This window comes from Juglans microcarpa x Juglans regia, chromosome 2D, assembly GCF_004785595.1.
Source record: "Juglans microcarpa x Juglans regia isolate MS1-56 chromosome 2D, Jm3101_v1.0, whole genome shotgun sequence".
In the NCBI taxonomy this organism is placed as follows: Eukaryota; Viridiplantae; Streptophyta; class Magnoliopsida; order Fagales; family Juglandaceae; genus Juglans; species Juglans microcarpa x Juglans regia.
This window is the reverse complement of record NC_054596.1, coordinates 21,619,781-21,638,837: the sequence shown is the minus strand read 5'-3', so window position 1 is coordinate 21,638,837 and position 19,057 is coordinate 21,619,781. Positions and strand designations below refer to the sequence as shown.

The 19,057-nt window shown below is 38.1% G+C and overlaps 1 protein-coding gene across 4 annotated transcripts in view; it reads right to left on the bottom strand.

Moving 5' to 3' along the window:
• Positions 1–9,270: 9,270 nt before the first annotated feature.
• The window catches only part of LOC121248537 (two pore calcium channel protein 1A-like), a 40,603-nt gene continuing 30,816 nt past the window's right edge, over positions 9,271–19,057 (bottom strand). Inside the window, exons 18-26 of one of the 4 annotated variants that reach the window (XR_005937471.1) lie at positions 18,808–18,872; positions 18,499–18,589; positions 17,701–17,787; positions 16,630–16,707; positions 15,601–15,638; positions 15,416–15,503; positions 10,090–10,153; positions 9,906–10,006; positions 9,271–9,652 (exon numbers count right to left, since the gene is read on the bottom strand). Coding sequence is in view for 1 of the 4 variants with exons in the window: in XM_041147020.1 (XP_041002954.1) it covers positions 15,416–15,503; positions 15,601–15,638; positions 16,630–16,707; positions 17,701–17,787; positions 18,499–18,589; positions 18,808–18,872 (447 nt within the window). In the remaining 3 variants the exon portion in view is untranslated. Of the gene's footprint in view, positions 9,653–9,905; positions 10,007–10,089; positions 10,154–10,676; positions 10,783–15,415; positions 15,504–15,600; positions 15,639–16,629; positions 16,708–17,700; positions 17,788–18,498; positions 18,590–18,807; positions 18,873–19,057 lie in introns of all 4 variants that reach the window. The other 3 variants (XR_005937472.1, XR_005937470.1, XM_041147020.1) reach the window with 3 other exon arrangements.

Here is a 19,057-nt window from a genome sequence, read left to right as displayed (position 1 = left end):
TAAATAAAATAAAGGTTGTTTGAGTACATTGGCGTTCATACAAAACTTTCTCTGAGTGTTTGGCTCTCTAGACTCTCTCGACCCGTACAGCTCCCTCTCTCTTCTAAACTTTTAGCCGTCTAGGGGGGGAACTCCTCTCCACTTCCAAGAGCTCTCTCACAAGAGGTTCTTCTGCTTTGCCCTTTGATGGCGCTTTAGGGATGGGGAAGGGGGTGTAGATCTCCTTGTTCCCACTTTACTCACTGGTTTTCCACCAACTACGCCGGAGATTCAGCCACCATTTAGTTACATGTGTAGCCCCTCCACACTCCCTACATCAAGTCGGCAACCCTTATTTTCCGGTTGCCACTTTACGAGTCGTATGAGCCAACATGCATGCATGCCTTCGCCAGGGCGCATTGAGCTCACACGTTGACTAGCTAATGATTCCAGCTATAAATTAATCAAGTAACCCTCAATTCCAGAAGAGCTCTAGCAACAACTATTGACCAAAATACATGAATGCTTCAGACTGCAGCATCAAAATCGCCTCGCTACGGTCCTTTCCACATCAACGTTGCCTTCCATGCTCTCCCCTATTTGACTATTGCAAGAGCTAATTGTCTTGAGTTTTCAAAGCGCCATACTAGAAAACCATGGTAATAATAGCCCCAATTTAAATGTTGAGCTGAGTGAAGATGAGTTGAGTTCTTTATGAATAGTAGTGAATTAAGATGATGGAGTGAGTTTTGTGGGGCCTACCTAAGATGAGTTTAGATACGTTTAAATGTTAAGATGAGTTTAGATGTAGTTATAAAAAGTTGAAAAATGTTGTGGGTTCCACGTGTAAAAAAGTTTTGAGTTGAGATGAGTTTAATGATTTGAGAGTTGAGTGTTTGATTTGTTGATGTTATTTTTGTTTCTGGTTGTTTGTTCATGCATCTTTTACAAATCCTATATATAAAGATTTTCTATAAATCCTACATTTTTCACAAAAACCTATTATATATAAAGGTTTTTCTATCTTCAATGCTGCTATATAACTTCTATATAAACGAGTGCTTTGACGGAGATTTTTATTGACCATTCGTTGATTGTGAATGGCTTTCAAAGCAAGTGAAGTGTCGATCAAGTTTTTTTTTTTCTTTTTAAGAAAGAGACGAGGTCACATGTTCAGGAGTGACCTGGCTCACTTTTATTAGAAAAAAACCCTCACTTATGGTGGAGTAAAACCGTAGCAACATCCAAGACCCACAGGATTTACATATATGACAACCAAAACTCAACATAAAATTACCAGGACACTTAATGACGAGATCTATACAATGAAATGCTCAAGTCCAAAAGAAAACTTCGTCCGCACCTACGTAAACATAAAAACCAACTTAAACGTAAAAAGTAGAGTAAAACGTAAACATAAACGTAAACTCCGCCCGTACCAATGTAAAGAGTGTCGATCATTTGCTGCTCTATTCACTATTCAGATGCAAAAACAACCCATCCACAACATTAAGATGCCATAGAGCATATCATATACAATCACATATAAAATCTTTTTTCCCCACGTTTTCCCTTTTTTTTTTTTTTTTTTTTTTTGTAGGCTTGTCTTTTCATTTTTTGAAAGAAGAGTGGGGAGAGGAAGAATATATTCCAAAAACTAGTAAAAAGGAATATCTCATCACATTAAGAAAATGAAAAAAAGAAAGAAAGAATCCCACGGTGAAAAGAGGGAGGAATGGCTAATGAGAGTTGTAAGTGAACAGAAAACTTGACTTCAATCAAATATTTAAAGCAGACTAGTCTAGAAATTATGAGAAAAGACACTCTTCCGCTGATAAATGTTCCGTCCTTTTAAGTTCACATGTGCCACCAATAGGGCTACGATAACAAATACAAATCTAACAAAAACTGTCTTTGCTCTTAGCAAAGTGAGTCCCTGGAGTTTTTTGTGGCAAAAACTACAGAGGAACGTATGGAGGCCGAACTAGAGAGACTATGGAGAGGTTTCACATCAACAGATCAGGAAAAGCATGGATTCACAATTACAAAAGCAGAGGTCGAAAAGGTGGCAGGAGACAAAAAGTTTTGTCTGTTGCTCCTAGTGGTTGCTGAGAAATAGGTAAATAAGGAAGCTTTTAGAAACACTATGTCAAAGATCTGGGGTCCAGTTGGCTAGATCCAATTCAAGGAAATGGGTATTAACAAATTCCTGCTGGAATTCAAGCTAGAACAAGACAAAAACAAGGTCCTAGAGGGGCGTCCTTGGACTTTTGACAGATTTCTAGTTTGCATGGAAGATGTAGATTGGACAATTCCTCCAAACAAAATCACCTGTTCACATGAATCCTTCTGGATTCAAATACATGGCATGCCATTGGGTAGTATGAATACAGATATTGGTTCTCAAATAGGAGCAAGCATTGGAGAGGTAATGGAGATAGACACAGATAGTTCTGGCTGTGCATGGGGTCAATTCCTACGCATCAAAGTTCGCATCAACATCACGGAACCTCTGAATTGTGGCAGACTTATGAATATAGAAGACAAAACTCTATGGCTCCCATTCAAGTATGAGAGACTACCAGCCTTTTGTTTTCACTGTGGCGTTATAAAACACAAGAAGAAAGGATACACAAGCTTAGCAAGACATAGCCATAACACCCACAAACTCGAATATGGCCCTTGGCTTAGGGCTAACACTCCAAAACCTGATAGTTTAACCATGAAGCGTTACGAGGGAGGAGGAAGAGGAGAGGCAGAAACCTCATGGCAGAAAAAAAGTCTACTAGAAGATATTATTCCTAGTCATAGGCACAAGGGACACAATCCGGTGGACCTTCCCTCAAATTAGGGAGCAGATAGGGCGATAACCAAGGACACTACTCATGAACAGAGCGGTGACTCGGAATAGGACCAAAAAGGGTATGTTTTTAAGGCTACCCTACCCATGGAGTTTGACTCTTCTTGGGAAAACAAGCATACACAGAACTTTGCTGCAACTTTGCACCAGGCTAGCCCCGAGGTCCCAGGTTTTGCTAAGGGGAGTGGATATACTGCTGTGGAAGAGGGGAAAAATAGAAAAACAAAGACCCAACTAGACAAGGTCCAGCAGGTCTCAGCCCCTCTTATTAAATCAGGGCCATCCATTGCTAATCAAGTTAGTTCTCTTAACCTTTTCCTAGAGTAACATATTAAACTTCTTAATACCCCTAATAAGACCACATGGAAAAGAAGAGTAAGAGAGCAGACTCTAAATGTAAGAGAAAATGAGAAGGAGGACCTTGTTATGAGGAGTGATGAGTTACCTTTGAAACGAGGGGGGATTGTCATCCTTTCAGTGCAGACATTCACAAAAAACAGAAGAAAGATGAGATACAAGCAGTGGTTATTAAGCAAGAAGAAATGGTGGAGGCTGCTAGACAGGCCCACCAACAACCATGATTTGTTTAAGTTGGAACTACCGAGGGTTTGGGAACCCTCGGACAGCTCGAGAGCTTCACCTTTTGGTGAAATCCAAGTTCCCTAGTCTCATTTTCCTTATGGAGACTAAATGTAATAGAAATAAGATTGAGCTAGTTAAGAAAAAACTAGGAATGGCTCACAGCTTTGTGGTGGATAGTAGAGGGGCTAGTGGAGGCTTGGCTTTCATTTGGAATGACTCAGTTAGTGTGAATCTGCTCAACTATTCACAACACCATATCTCCCTTAATGTGAGCCTAGAAAATGATAAACTGACTTGGACACTCATTGGATTCTATGGTAATCCTGTTCCTGGAAAGAGGAAGTTAAGTTGGGCCCTCCTTCGTACCTTGCAACCAACTGAGAATCACCCATGGCTTTGTTTAGGTGACTTTAACGAAATATTGCACTATGGGGAAAATTTTGGGGGTGGCCAAAGGCCTCTCTCTCAAATGGAGGATTTCAGAATAGTCCTTTTGGATACTGGGCTTCATGATCTAGGCTATAGGGGTGACCAATTCACTTGGTGTAATAATAGAGAAGGTCTCCAATTCACAAAAGAGAGACTTGATAGAGCATGCCCAAATTCCCCTCGGCAGCTTTTATTTGGAAATTCCTTAGTCACTACAGCAGTAGCTAGCAGCTCAGATCACAGCCCACTTGTGGTGTCGATATCTACTGTTGAACAGCTTGCAACCAGAGTTGAGAAACCCTTCAGATATTAGGCCAGCTGGGCTTTAAAGGAGGAATGCAAGAAAGTGATTAAGGAGTCTTGGAACAGAAATAAGATGATGTCCAACAAGTTGATGGTGGCTACAGAAAACCTAAAGAGGAGTAGAGAAAAACTGAGTTGGTGGAGCAAAAACTCAGTGCAGCCTGATACAAAGATAATCCATAACAGGTTCCAGAAGCTACAAGCTTTCCAAAAAGCAAATAAAGGGGACCTCAGAGAGGAGATTCAAACCACTAAAAAAGAGATTTAATCAGCTACTTGAAGAGGAAGATACTTATTGGAGACAAAGGGCCAAGCAGAAATGGCTCCTAGAGAGAGATAGAAATACTAGATTCTTTCACCAGTGTGCAACTCAGAGAATGAAGAAGAATACCATCAAGAAAGTAGCAGATGAAATTGGTTCCATAGCTTTTACACCCGAAGGAATTAGTGCAAAATTTAATTTTTTCTTTAAGAATCTATTCTCTACCTCAAATCCTCAGGGCTTTATTAGAGTCACTGCAGCACCTCAAACCTATTGTAACAGAGGAAATGAACACAAAACTTATGAGAAGTTTTACAAAACAAGAAGTGGAGGAGGCAATTTTCAACATGAATCCATTTAGCTCTCCTGGACCAGATGGCTTCCCCCCGACTTTCTATCAAAACCACTGGTCCCAAGTGGGAAACGAGGTAACTGAAGCTATTCTATATATTTTAAACTCGGGTGGCAAGGTTGATACAATCAATGCAACTCAGATTGTACTGATTCCTAAGAAGAAAAACCCCATAATAGTTTCAGATTATTGCCCTATTAGCCTCTGTAATGTCATTTACAAAATGGTGTCCAAGTCAATTGCTAATAGACTGAAATCTATTCTGCCAGAAATCATTTCAATCACACAATCTGCTTTTGTCCCAGGTAGGCTGATTTCAGATAATCTCATTGTTGCTTTTGAGGCTTTACACACAATGCACAGCAGATTAAGAGGCAAGGAGGGTTTCATGGCCCTAAAGCTCGACATAAGGAAAGCATACGATAGAATTGAATGGCAGTTCCTGAAAGAAGTAATGCTCAAGATGGGTTTTGCAATAGAATGGGTGCAGTTGGTGATGAACTGTGTGGAGACAGTGTCTTACTCAATCCTACTAAATGGCTCTCCTCAGGAATCCTTTAAACCAACTAGAGGCATTAGGCAGGGAGACCCTTTGTCTCCCTACCTTTTTATTTTATCTGCAGAAGTGCTAACTTCCTTGCTAGATAATGTTGAAAAAACCAAGGCCATAACAGGTGTTCCAATTGCTAGAAGAAGAATTACCATCAACTATCTGTTGTTCACGGATGATAGCCTCTTATTTTGCAAGGCAAATTCTCTTGAATGGAGTAGGATGCTGCACGTCCTCAATACCTATGAAAAAGCTTCTAGCCAACGACTCAACAACGATAAACTTCAATCCACTTCAGCAGAAATACCTCCCAAGAAAACAAGAATCTGATCTTGAGTATAGCAGGGGTAAATTCCACTCAAACATGTGAAAGATACTTGGGCCTTCCAGCTTTAATGGGCAAATCAAGAACTAAATCTTTCAAGTCAATTCTAGACAGGATTAGACTTAAGCTTAGAAGCCATAAATTTCAATTGCTCTCACAGGCAGGCAAGGAGGTGTTCATTAAATCAGTAGTCCAAACTATGCCAACCTATAGTATGGTAGTTTTTAACCTCCCTTGGACCCTTTTGAAGGAAATAAACAAGCCGATGAGGAATTTTTGGTGGGGGCAAGTTGACAAATGAAAAAAAGATCCATTGGATCTCATGGAAGAACATGGGCAGGGCAAAAGCAATAGGGGGAATGGGCTTTGGAGAACTTCACAGTTTTAATCTTAACATGCTAGCAAAACAAGGTTGGAGGTTAATCCAATATCCTCAAGCCCTTGTTTCCAAAGTTCTAAAAGCAAAATACTTTCCTCATGGTCTGTTTTTGAAAGCCAAATTAGGATATAAACCCTCTTATATCTGGAGAAGCATATTGGCAGCTAGATGTTTGATAGAAAAAGGGACTAGATGGAGAGTTGGCAATGGCCCAAGCATTAACATTCTTCAAGATAAATGGATCCCGAGGCCTACCACTTTCAGAGTTTAATTCCCCTTGGCTAGTATAAGCACTGAGGCTAATGTCAGCTCTCTCATTAACCAGACCTCGAGGCAGTGGAACTCTCAACTAGTGAATCAACTATTCTCTCAAGGGGAGGTTGAAATTATCCAACAGATTCTGCTCAATATTTCTAACTGTGAGGATAGACTGATCTAGACTGGAACCCCTCAAGGCACTTATTCTAAGTAAAAAGTGCATATCATTTGTTAAGGGAGTTGGATGAATTGGAAAAAGGCCAAGGGTCGAATAACTCTCAAAGTGATCAATTCTAGAAAAGGCTGTGGAAATTAAAGATAACTCTTGCTGAAAAGAATTTTCTGTGGAGGGCATGCAATAAGGCCTTACCTACCAATCTTAACCTGTTCAAGAAGAAGATTCTCGACAAGCCTCTCTGTCCCATATGCTTGCAAGATGAAGAGACAGTCCTCCATGCCTTATGGTCCTGTCCTGCTGCCCAAGACATCTGGCACAATTGCTCTCGACAACTCCAGAAGTTAAATTCAAATTGGCACTCTATTCATGATCTTATGGTCTCACTCGACTCAAATGGCCAGCAGGATCTAGGGGAGGAGTTAGCTGTGGTAGCCAAAAGAATATGGTTTAGAAGAAACTCTTTTGTGTTCAAACAAGACTTTAAGGACCCCAATTCTATAGCAAAACTGGCTAAATCTACCTTAAGGGACATGAGGAATATGCTAACTCAAACCTCAGCAAAACACCAAAGGCTGCAACAACAAAATGATACCTGGTCCCCACCCCCTCCCTACACCTAAAGATCAACTAGGATGCTGCCATCGATAAAATGAAATGCAAAGTGGGGATCGGGATCATAGTGAGAGATCATTCAGGGCTAGTGGTGGCATCCTCAAGACTAAACAGATCACTTTATCCTGAACCGTTCCTAGCAGTAGCAATAGGTGCTTTGGAAGCCTCCCGGCTTGGCAACCACCTGGGCCTCACCAAGATCATCCTGGAAGGGGATTCCCTTCAAGTAATTCAAGCTATCAATCGAAGGGGCGAAAATTGGTCTTCAACTGGGGTTGATGGGGTTGATGATATAAAGGGCTACCTTAGCACTCTTGAAAGTTGGTCAGCAATCCATATACGTAGAGAGGGAAACAAGGCGGCCCACGTGCTTGCCAGGAATGCACTTGTAAACTCTACTTCTTCTTTAGATGTATCACTAACTTCATTTGATGAATTGAATGAAATATGAATTATAAAAAAAAAAAAAAAAAAAAAAAAAAAAAAATCTAACAAAAACTGTATTGGTAGCGCTATGGGAGAACATAAAATCATATCCACAAACATTGGTCTTCAACTGGGGTTGATGGGGTTGATGATATAAAGGGCTACCTTAGCACTCTTGAAAGTTGGTCAGCAATCCATATACGTAGAGAGGGAAACAAGGCGGCCCACGTGCTTGCCAGGAATGCACTTGTAAACTCTACTTCTTCTTTAGACCCTCGTATCGCTAACTTCATTTGATGAATTGAATGAAATATGAATTATATAAAAAAAAAAAAATCTAACAAAAACTGTATTGGTAGCGCTATGGGAGAACATAAAATCATACCCACAAACTTTAAACAGCCTAAAAATATATATATGTCTTCCTTGTACCATACCAATTCCATGAAAGTCAGTTCCCGCACCCTTTTTTTCTTTTTTTTTTCTTTTTTTTTTTTTGGCTTCGAAAATCAATTTTCCTTCTCTCTATAGTTCAACAAGACAGAATGTCAGCTTGCTTAGCAATTGCAAGGGCTAGCAAAAACTAAAGAAAATAAAATTCTAAATCCATGCGATTCTGTGAAGGTGGGAGGTAGTATCTAAATTTCAATTGCCAAAACCTATTATGAGAAATCGTAAAGATCTGACTTTAAATTCAATGGACAACAGGATGGTAGGTTTCTTTTTATTTTATATATATGTGTTGCATATCGTGGCTTCTTGAAATTTATCCTTTTATTGATTCGTCAACTGTCCATTTTAAGGGTGCCCGTTGTTTTGTTGGGAAATTCGTATTAAAGTCTCCTAACTTGCTTCGTTTTTGGTATAATCAGACGCACTTTGGTCTTTGCAACTTACTTGTCTATTGATCTAGCTTTGCCCGAAGTGCGACGTGGGTGGGTTTTTTTAGTGCTGTATTTTCAGGTTAATTTGGTTTAATTCCTAGTCCATATCAATTTTGATATCATTGCCATATTATCCAAATTTTCATTGCCATATTATCCAAATTTTATTGATATATGAATTCGTTCATTTCTTTCAAAAATTGTGTTTTGGGCTTCTAGTGCTCTACTTTGTTTCAAGTTATTACTTTTGGTCGTTTGATTGCTAGGTCCACAAGAGAATTGATGAAATCAAGAAGAGGGAGATGGTGCTTCACGAGAGAATGATGAGAACGTTGTTGGGAATCTAATGCATTAGATTTTTGGGTCATGTAATTTGTATTGTAAATTGTGTAGTAATTGTTGTGTTTGTACTCTATGTCAATTTTATTTTTGTGTTTGATCATTGATGTTTTTTTTTTTTCTTTTCCTAAGCAAGCAAATTTCATTAGAAAATGAAAAGATGATTCATGAGGAAGGGGTAGAGTTCCTCAACAAACACCCCAATACAATAACCACAATGCAAAAGTGATGAAAAAAAAGAAATTTCTTGGTTCCCACTCATACCCTACAAAGAGGTCGCCATCTTTTAAATCATCTGTCAGGACAAGTGAGAACATAGTCCCTTTTTCAACACCTGCATCGGATGGACTGATCTACGGTGGATCTTCTATCTTCTTGCACCTCTATGGTGGCCACGCACCGAAGGTTGGGAGGTGAGGTGGGGGCATATCTGAAAGATCTCGAGGTGGGGAATTTGCTGGTATGGCACTTGTACTAGAGGGCTCAGCTTGCTTTCACGCGCTAGCATTTTCGTCGCGGGAGTATGACCAAATCCATTAGTGCCAAAGTCACTAATAACACAAACATTGTAACTTCAATAACCAAAATATTTGTCACCCCAACCTCTCAAACGTCAATAACAAAGTCTATAATAACAAATCTGGAGCTTCAATAACAACAAAAATACACCAAATCTTAAAGAAAATAACAAAAATACCTAATAACACCAAATCTAGAACTTCAATAACCAAACAACACCAATAGTAATCAACCTAGTTTAACAAAGTCCCCAATACCAAATCCGGACCACTTTACTAACAAAGTTCAAGCATTACAACAAAGCTTCTCAGGTACTTCAATAACAAGACTGTAACAAAGTCCGGAACTACAATAAGCGCTCAGGCTGTATCCCATCCGCGCCCTCCGGTTGTGTCCCATCCAGGTCAAGTTGCATCTGTGACCATAGTAGAACATAAAGTAAAGAGTTAAAACGTTAAATAACATCATGCGAAGTAAAACAGTCAATATTTCAGCCTAACATAGTTAACATGAGACTGTACACTTTCTTGAGTCTCAATTACTGGTTAGCCAGATTGGGTTCCACTAAACTCCAAAATTAGACAGGGAAGGCAATACAAGAAAGCTGAAAATGAGATCATATTAGATGGGATAATTGGGGCATGAGAGACACAACTATGGTCCCCTACCCTGTTAAACTATGTTATCCAATCTTAAACTCAAAAGCCTTAACACAAAGCATTTCCCCGCTCAAGAGACACCTCTTTGCTTTCCTTTACCGAGTTGTATTCTTGGTCAATATTTTCCAACATGTTAAGATAGAAGTCACAATACAATGATTTATAAAAATAAAACTATAGTAAACAAGCTCACCTTGCTGCAAACACAACAATTTTCATCCACCTATGCCAAGTTAATGCCTAACCATGAGAAGGTTCTATTCATATCAATTAAATTTGGAAAATAAAGAAATTAGCATTATTTAATTAAAAAACATTTGTAAACTTCCACCTTCAGATGGTCAAACCTATCACCATGCAATTGAATTTCCAAAGACCCATTTTGCATCAATTCAAAGACAAAAAATAAAAAATCTAGTCTTGCAAAAAATCCATTTTGCAATATGTATAGACAATAAATCTAGTATGAATGCAGTAACCCAGTAGAGAAATTATATTTGGATGTTAAATAAGACTTAACAAATCAACCTCATTGTGCAAATCCAAGTGATAATTTCAGACAGGAAGAATAGGGTCAACCAAATTCACGGAGAAATTAACCCATATGGTTTAAAACAAAATTCACCTCGATCTCCCTCTCCGTGCCCACTTTCACAGTTACATTTCTTCATTGCAACAAGGTTTATCGATTTTTTCCATTTAAAGTCATTTCCCATTTACAATATAATCGTGTAGAAAATTATTTGAAGGATGATGCTACAGTGAGGGAAAACTTCTTACCTACCAGAACTGCCAGATTTGACACCGAGGAGTGGGGAGCTTCTGGCCGAGGCGATGACAGAACTCAACAAGTCGATCAAGCGGGGAGAGAGACACGGAGGAACCTCTAAGAAGGAGGCGGAGGAAAGAGTGAGAGAGAGAGAGAGGAACAATTGCAGGAGAGAAAGGAACAATAAAAGGATCTTGGTGTTTTTTCTCTTAGACAGTCTGCATATTTCATTTTTTAAAACATAAAGCTCCTACCATATAATCTTCGTGTGCCGATTGATATGCCAAAACGCCTATACCTAGAAGAACTGTTTTTTCACATCACATGTGACAAAGTTATTGATGCTGATGTGACATTCTCAACAAATTATTAACTCTGTATTAACATAAGGGTTGATTTGATCAAAGTTGAAAGTTTAGGGAGTAAAAAGTTAAAAATTAGAGAATATGGGCTAATCTATCCAAAAGGCAAACCACGGTAATTATTTTAGTATTTAACCCTTCTTTTTAATAGTCTGACAAAGTCATCAAATATTTTATAATAAATGATATCTATTAGAGGGCATTATTGTAATAAGTATAATGCACGTTTAGGGGAACATAATGAATAAACACAGGTTTGAACAAATAGCTTTTCCCTCTTGTTTGTGTTCTCACTATGTTTTACAACATGGCATCAGAGTGTGCTTTCTAAATTGTCTAGATTGTTGCTGATTCCATTTGATTTTGCCCATTGAGTTGCTTCCGGGTGGTTGTTGTTTGATGGCATTAATGTTGTTGGTTGTCGGTTGGTAGGGGCCGGTTGACCACAACCGGCCCTTTCTGTGGCAGTTGGTGGTGCAATGGTGCCACTAGGTGTGGTCTGAACAGATTTTTCTAGCACAACACTCGGGTTGATGTTGTTTCCGGCATTGTATGCGGTAATGGCTGCCGGATTTGAGCTCGCTGTCTTTTGTACTGTCTGGTGACTTTCCCGTCATCAGAGGCTGCCAGAAGGGCCACCTTTCACCAGCAATATCAAAGCTGAGGGACTGTTTGGTAGCGGTGCTTAGGTATTCATCATTGGGGTGAGGATGTCCTTAACTCAGATTACGTGTCTGCTCCTATCTTCAATAGCACTTGTTTGGTAACAAAAAAAAGGTAACCCATAGCCCACTTATTCTAGTTTAAGATAAATTAAATCCGAGTTTCAAATCAAATCCAGTACAAGGCCATCCGTACCCGTACATACAGGTTTCATACTGGTTTGGATCCGATATTGGCCGGTTCATATCAGTTTTGACCCGATACATATCGGTTCGGGTCGATGTAGGTCAATTCCAACCAATACAGATTGGTACAAGGCCATCTGTACCGGTACATGCTAGTTCGAATCTGATATTGGCCGGTTCAGCTGATATGGGCCGATTCCGACTGATACAGACCAGTTCCAAGCCAATACAAACCAGTTCAAAGCCAAAACAGAAGCTGAAATCCGGTCATTTAGGTCTCTCTCGTGTACTTTCTGCATATTTCACACGACTTCAGCTCGGTTTATAATTTTCAGATTGGGTTCTTCGGTTTTTATCCATATTTCACATCTTGTATGGGTTTGTACGTTTGGGTTGGATTGTGTGGTATTTTTCAGCCCCCATGTCTACTAAATTTGAGTCATAGTCTCTTACATCAATCTTTAATGTGCCTATAACCTTGGTAAAGCTAAATGGAAAGAACTATGTGCTTTGGCCAAAATTTGTTTTAAGTGTTTTTGAAGGGCAAGGGTCTTCATAGCCACACTTGGTCATAGACACTTGGTTGATGCAAAACCCGACTCAACTAGTCCTACATTTGCTCAATAGGAACAAAATGCTCAATTCTTGTCCTTGATGTTGTCTAGTATTGAGCCTAGTATTTGTTCGTTTGATACATCTCGACACTGCTCAAAAAGTGTGGGGAGCATCTCAAGCAAATGTATTCAGGTGTTGGGTACATGACCCACATTTATGAGTTGTGTAAGCAATTCTTTGGGTTGGAACAAGGTCCTTTGGGTCTAGAAGAGTATTATTTTCAGGTGATGAGTATATGTGAAGAGCTCAAAATGTATCAGCCTATTACTTCTGATGTTTCACATATGTAACAACAACGTGAAGACTTCAATGTTGTTTGGTTCCTTGTTGGCTTCAAGCCAAAATATGAGTCTGTTCGTTCCGATTTCCTAATGTGTTCTCTCTGCTTCAATGTGCCACATTGTCTGGACATCGATCTCAGTTGTTTTTTATCTGAGTAGTGAGAGATTTGCCTTCGTTGCCTCTTATGGGAATCACAATGTTCCTCCTGTCTGGCGTGGAGGTCGTGGCTGTAAAGGTGGACGTGGGGGCTGTAACACCAAGGGTGCTTGCACTTGAGGCTGTGACTCTCGTAAGTGCACTCATTGTGGTCGTAGTAATCACTTGGTAGACTATTGTTCAGATTTACATGGTAGACCATCTAAATCTTCTAATCAAGATGCTACCTCACCATCGGCTATCTCCAATCCACCTCCAGATTCAAATATGATCACCATATCAAGGGATGAGTATGCTCAACTTTTGTCTTGCACACAGACTCCTTCATCTTCCACAGCTACTCTTGCCCAATTAGATACAACTTTTGCATGTATTCTCTCATCCACTCAAGATCCATAAATCATCGATTCGGGAGGTAAAGAACATATGACCGCTTTGACTTATTCGTTATCAAATTTAAATAATGTGAAATCTCCAAAGAGTGTTACTCTTGCTAATGGTTCTCTCGCTGAAGTTGCAGGCGTTGAATCCACTAAGCTCACTGACTTTATATCCTTGTCATTTGTTTTATATGCTCCAGGATTTCCCTTTAGTTTGTTGTCTGTTAGTGAAGATTACTCAAAATCTCAAATATTTAGTGAGTTTTTACCCCTCTTTATGTATCTTTCAGGATCACAAGACAAGAAGATTGGTGGCTTGTATTATATTGATTTCAAGCATTCACCCATTCGAACTCTCACATCCTCATCATTATATGCTTTTGAATCGTCACCCTTCCATTTCCCTTTTGAAATGTCAAATTAGGAATCTTAATCTTAGAAGGAATTGTCAACTCAGAAAAGGCTTGCATGTCTTTTATACCTTGGGTTGATAATCATGCCTAGAGTCCTTTTTGAAATGAATCACTCTGATTTATGGGGACCAATCAATATTGAATCAAATAAATTTCAGTATTTTGTTATATTTGTGGATAATTATTCTCATATGACATGGTTGTTTTTGATGAAGGCATGATCTTAACTTTTTTCCATATTCCAAATCTTTCGGAAAGAAATTACCCAATTGTGTTATAACAATGCTAAAGAATATCAATCTAGTTCTTTTGCTACTTAAGTAATAAAAGAATTGTCAATCAAACCTCATGTTCTAATACCCCCAACAGAATGGTGTGGCTGAATGCAAAAACCGTCATTTGTTAGATGTAATCTGAGCACTTTTACTTAACATACATGTAGCCACTGGAGCCATTCTAAAAAGGGAGAAATTAGCACTACTTGGTGAAATAGGTTCTTTTAGAATCAATTTCAAACCATCTGCTAGAGGTTGTAACAATCCGAACGATCCCACTACATCAGGACCACTTTTACTTGACATACATGTATGTTCCTAAAAAGTTTGACATACATGTATGTTCCTAAAAAGTTTGACATACATGTATGTTCCTAAAAAGTTTTTGGATTGATGGAGTCCTTACTACTTGTCACCTTATTAACCGTATACCTTCATCAGTCATTGAAATGACTGGTGCCTCTCCTTTCTCTATTTTGCTCCCTACATCTCCTCCTTTTTCTCTTCCTCCAAAAATCTTTCGGTGCGTTTGTTATGTTTATAACTTTGGCCCAGGTTTTGATAAACTTGATCTATGTACTACCAAATGTATTTTTGTTGGTTATTCCCGGACTCAAAAAGGATATTGCTGCTACAATCTCGTTCTTAGATGCTACTTCAATAGTGTTGATGTCACATTCTTTTGAGTCTTATACCCTATTTCTCATACACATCTTTGATTGGCGAGCGTGATCTTCTACCATTACCTACTCTTACCCTTCCTTCTCACCCTCACCCACTCTTACCCACTCTTCCCCAGCACCTTACATTGTTCCCTTATAGGTTTATTTGCGTCGCTCGTGGCCATTGGCTCCCATGCCTCTACCAATCTCGTCTCCATCTTCAAATCCTGAGTAACCTAGTACTTTAGATTCTTAGCCTATTGCTCTCATAAAAGGTACTCATTCTCGTGTTTCTCAACATCCAATTAGCCAGTTTGTCTCTTGTCATGCCTTATCTCCTTCATTCTCATGTTTTACTTCTCAACTTTCAAAGCATTTTGTTCCTAAAATAGTCCAGGATGCTCCGAGAGGACAACTATGAAGAATGAAATGGATGCTCTTTACCATAATGGGACATGGGTCTTGTTCCACTTGATAAACAACCTCTTGGTTGTAAATGGGTGTATAAAATCAAATTTCATCCTAATGGTTATGTGGAACATCTGAAAGCACTCTTGGTTGTTAATGGTTACACTCAAACTTATGGTGTTGATTATGAGACCATCTCCCCAATCGTATGTTTAGCATATATAGTGGAACAGTAATGAATAAACACAAGCATGAACAAATGGCTTTTCCCTCTTGTTTGTGTTCTCTCTATGTTTCACAACAATATCATTAGGTATAATTCAGTTATGAAAATTGGAATGATGCCAACCTATGGATTAGAAGACTCTGGGCGATCGAGCTCTGCACTCAACATATGATGAAGAAGAGCATCAACCCTTTGGCTTTGTGATTTTGTGCTGCACCAAACCAAAAAAATGAGACCAGATTATCTTTGACATCCCAAATGAAAGTAAACATGAGCTTTTTGGAGTGACAACTAGTTCGCATAGGTACCCCACAGATCGTCGACGCCCCTTTCCTCCATCCACTTCCTAGTTTGAGAATGTAAAAAAATAATAATTAAAATTTGAAATCACTTTTGCTAGAAAAATAAAATCAGGTGAGAAAAAATATTAGACACCACTATAAGGGGATAGAAAAACTACTACAAGAAACAAATTAAGTGAATATTCTTATTGCTAAATCTGTTGCTGCTCAAGAGAATTTTCTTACTATTTAAAGAGTCCTACTCAGAAAAATTCAATCAAGTTTCAGTGACAAATTGCACTATTGGGAAGTATTTTTAAACAATTTGAGCCATTCTGACTGACAAGTTCACAGTATTACTTGTACAATTAACAGATAACTCATTAAGCAGTAAGCAGTTCTAATGGAGATGATAAGTTGTACGGATAGAAGAATGATTTAAAAATTTCTATTATGCAAAGAAATTGAACTTAAATGTGTCCTTTAACACCTTAAAATGATTTACCAAAGAGAGTAGCAAAATATCTAGACATAAGGTAACTTTCAGAACACATATAGGCGATGCTGAGCAATTTGCAGCAGAACCTCCATCTTGACCTAACATAACCCTATAAACACCATTGATGTTTTGAGCAACATTATTCTGTAAACCAACAACCTTTCAAACTATTTCAGCTTTAAGAAACTTCAAATTACATGCATTATTATATAACTGTTGACATGCGAGTGAATTAATAATGAAAATCAGCAGTAGGCAAACCTAGGAGTATCCTTGGTTGTATGCATTAAAACTCAAACCCCTCAACTTTTGAATGAATCTCTTCCTTCAAAAGGATTAGTCTGATGGTTAATTAAAAACCCAAAATTCACATATTAGACAGCATCCATGCCATATTTTTGTTTCTTGATTTGCATCTGTATTCATTCATTAAAGATTTTCTTAAGATAACATTTAAGTAAAAGGGGAGTAATTTATCTGCATCATGATCAGTTTTTCACAGAGGGACATGGCAGTATATTTTCCATTGTAATAAACAGTTCAGAACAACTACAAACCTTGTCCTGCTCATTACAGTTTTCTGATGACTCAAGATCCATCTCAGCAAAGAATGCCTCCAAGACAAAAGCTATAATCTGAAATTGCATTGAAGAGAAGTTTCCAAGTTTAATTTTACTTATGAATTGCAATAAGCAATACAATTAAGATAAAGACAGGACAACCACAGCAGCGAAGGCTGCAGTGGTCATGTTCCATACTCCCAACACAAAGATCCCAGAAACATTCAAAGGAAGTTACTCTTAAAGACCCTGTCCAAAATAAAATCTGGACATCAGAATCAGGGACCCTTATCTAACCAAACCGAACCAACAAACACTAGCTATAAGGGTTTTCGGTTTTGGTTTTAATCATGTAAGGCTACTATTCAATAGTATTTCCTAGAGAAAGGTGATTAATGTCCTCTGGGTGAAATTAGAGGAAATATAATAGTAAATATATATTTGAACTTCTGGTTTAGTCCGCTCAGAAAATATGTTTCTGCAGCACCCATTTCAAAAAACAAGTTGATCTACCAATAAATCACAAAACAAACAAATGGCAGGCATTGTGCTTCTGCAACAATTAGACCTTGTTTGGATAGTCAAATGAGATGAAATAAGAAATCTATGAATAATAGTAAGATGGTTTGTGAATAGTAGTGAAATAATTTGAGTTAAGATTTTTATTGGGTTTTGGGAAATGAGGGGATAAAAGTTGAATAAAAACATTATAAAGTTAAAATATTGTTAGAATATAATTTTTAATATTATTTTTTATTAGAGATTTGAAAAAGTTATATTTTTTTTTTTTTTTTTTTGTGTTTTATTTGAAAGATTGGGAAAGTTGTAAATTGAAAAGTGTTTGTATTTGAGTAGTGTTTGGAAGTTGAGATGAAATGAGATGGGATGGGATAACCAACTGCTTATACAAACGGGGCCTTAGACTACAAGCCAATGAGCTTTAGCCTAAATGACATCTCCCTTTTTAGTAAGTTCAAAACTCACTGGGTGTGGGTATTACTTTTCAAAATAATATAACATAAATGACAAGGTAAATGAAATAGGGAAGTATTATTGAATAAAATTTACCAAATTCAAGAGCAGTAACACCGTTATTAAGTAAAAGCTGAAAAAATAAGCGAGTGTCCATGAAGTTCCGGTTAATTCCTTGTAGCTCTGAAATGGTGAACACAATTAATTAATGAACCAAAGTGTAGACTACAATTACAATTCCACTTTAACTAATCAAACCATAAAAGTAAAAGCACAGAATTAAAGATGACCTGCTGAAAACAAAGGAATGCTCAAACATGTTATAAATTCATAATATCAGCTGTATGAACTACATATGGTTCAAACTGCAAAGATTTTCTCTAGAGGAACCTGTATCAGGTAATGCTTTTGTTCTAAGTAGCCTCACTGAGCAAAAGGATTCTAGACTTGGTACTGGGCCTGATGGCAAGATCAAGTAATACAGAATACAGCTTAGACGGCGCCTACACAAATCCAAAGGGTCCTGCATGGCTTCGAGATGAATGCACTGGTGGTTTGGCCAAAAAAGAATAATTATCATAATTTTTACACTTCCTATCCACGTATTTGGGGTAGGTACTTCATTATCGTTAACCTATCATTACCTCTCGCACAAAGAAGCCACCCAATCTTCCATCACTATGGATTAGAATAAAAAAAGTCCAAATGCTCATGATCACATGTGAAAATATATAAGAGAAACGGGCAGTAGTTAGTCAATTTCCCTGATAGATTCCATGGGAACAAGCATCATGAGAGAACAACTCAACCTAGAATACCATTCACTAATCAGAAAAAGATGATAACGCAGAATAGTATATGCTACTTATAAATACTTGTAGACAGCAGTCATACCTCCATCCATATTTGCCAATTTCCTGTAACTAGTAGATTAAAAAGTGTCACCATCCCATTTGGATAGTCGTTGAAATTGAAAAGTAAATAGCTGATTTTGTCAAGAAAACTAAAGTGACTGAACATATCAGAACCTTTGCAGGAACAAGAAACAAGTCAAAAGAGATTAAATAATGATAACTAATAGAATTGCCTAAAATTACTCAATTAGCCTTTTTTGTCAGTATCATACAGAACGATATCACAGTCATGCGATGGATGGATTGAATCAACGCCAAGGAAATACTTCCTTCAGTACATAAAGGATACTCATAATCAGCAAGATCTGTTCCTTCCAAACTGGCATTTCCATCATTGACAATTCCACCAAAGATCTATAAATCAGATAGAAAACAGAACAAATTGGGAAGAATGTTGTGACAGTAACATAAAGGGGACATCAGATGTCCAGAAGATATGCCACTTTAAGTAACAACAATCCATAGACCACAATTTCAACCTTTAAAATGCAGTGACTTGGAGCCTTTGACACAACGACAATCAATTATACATAAGGATG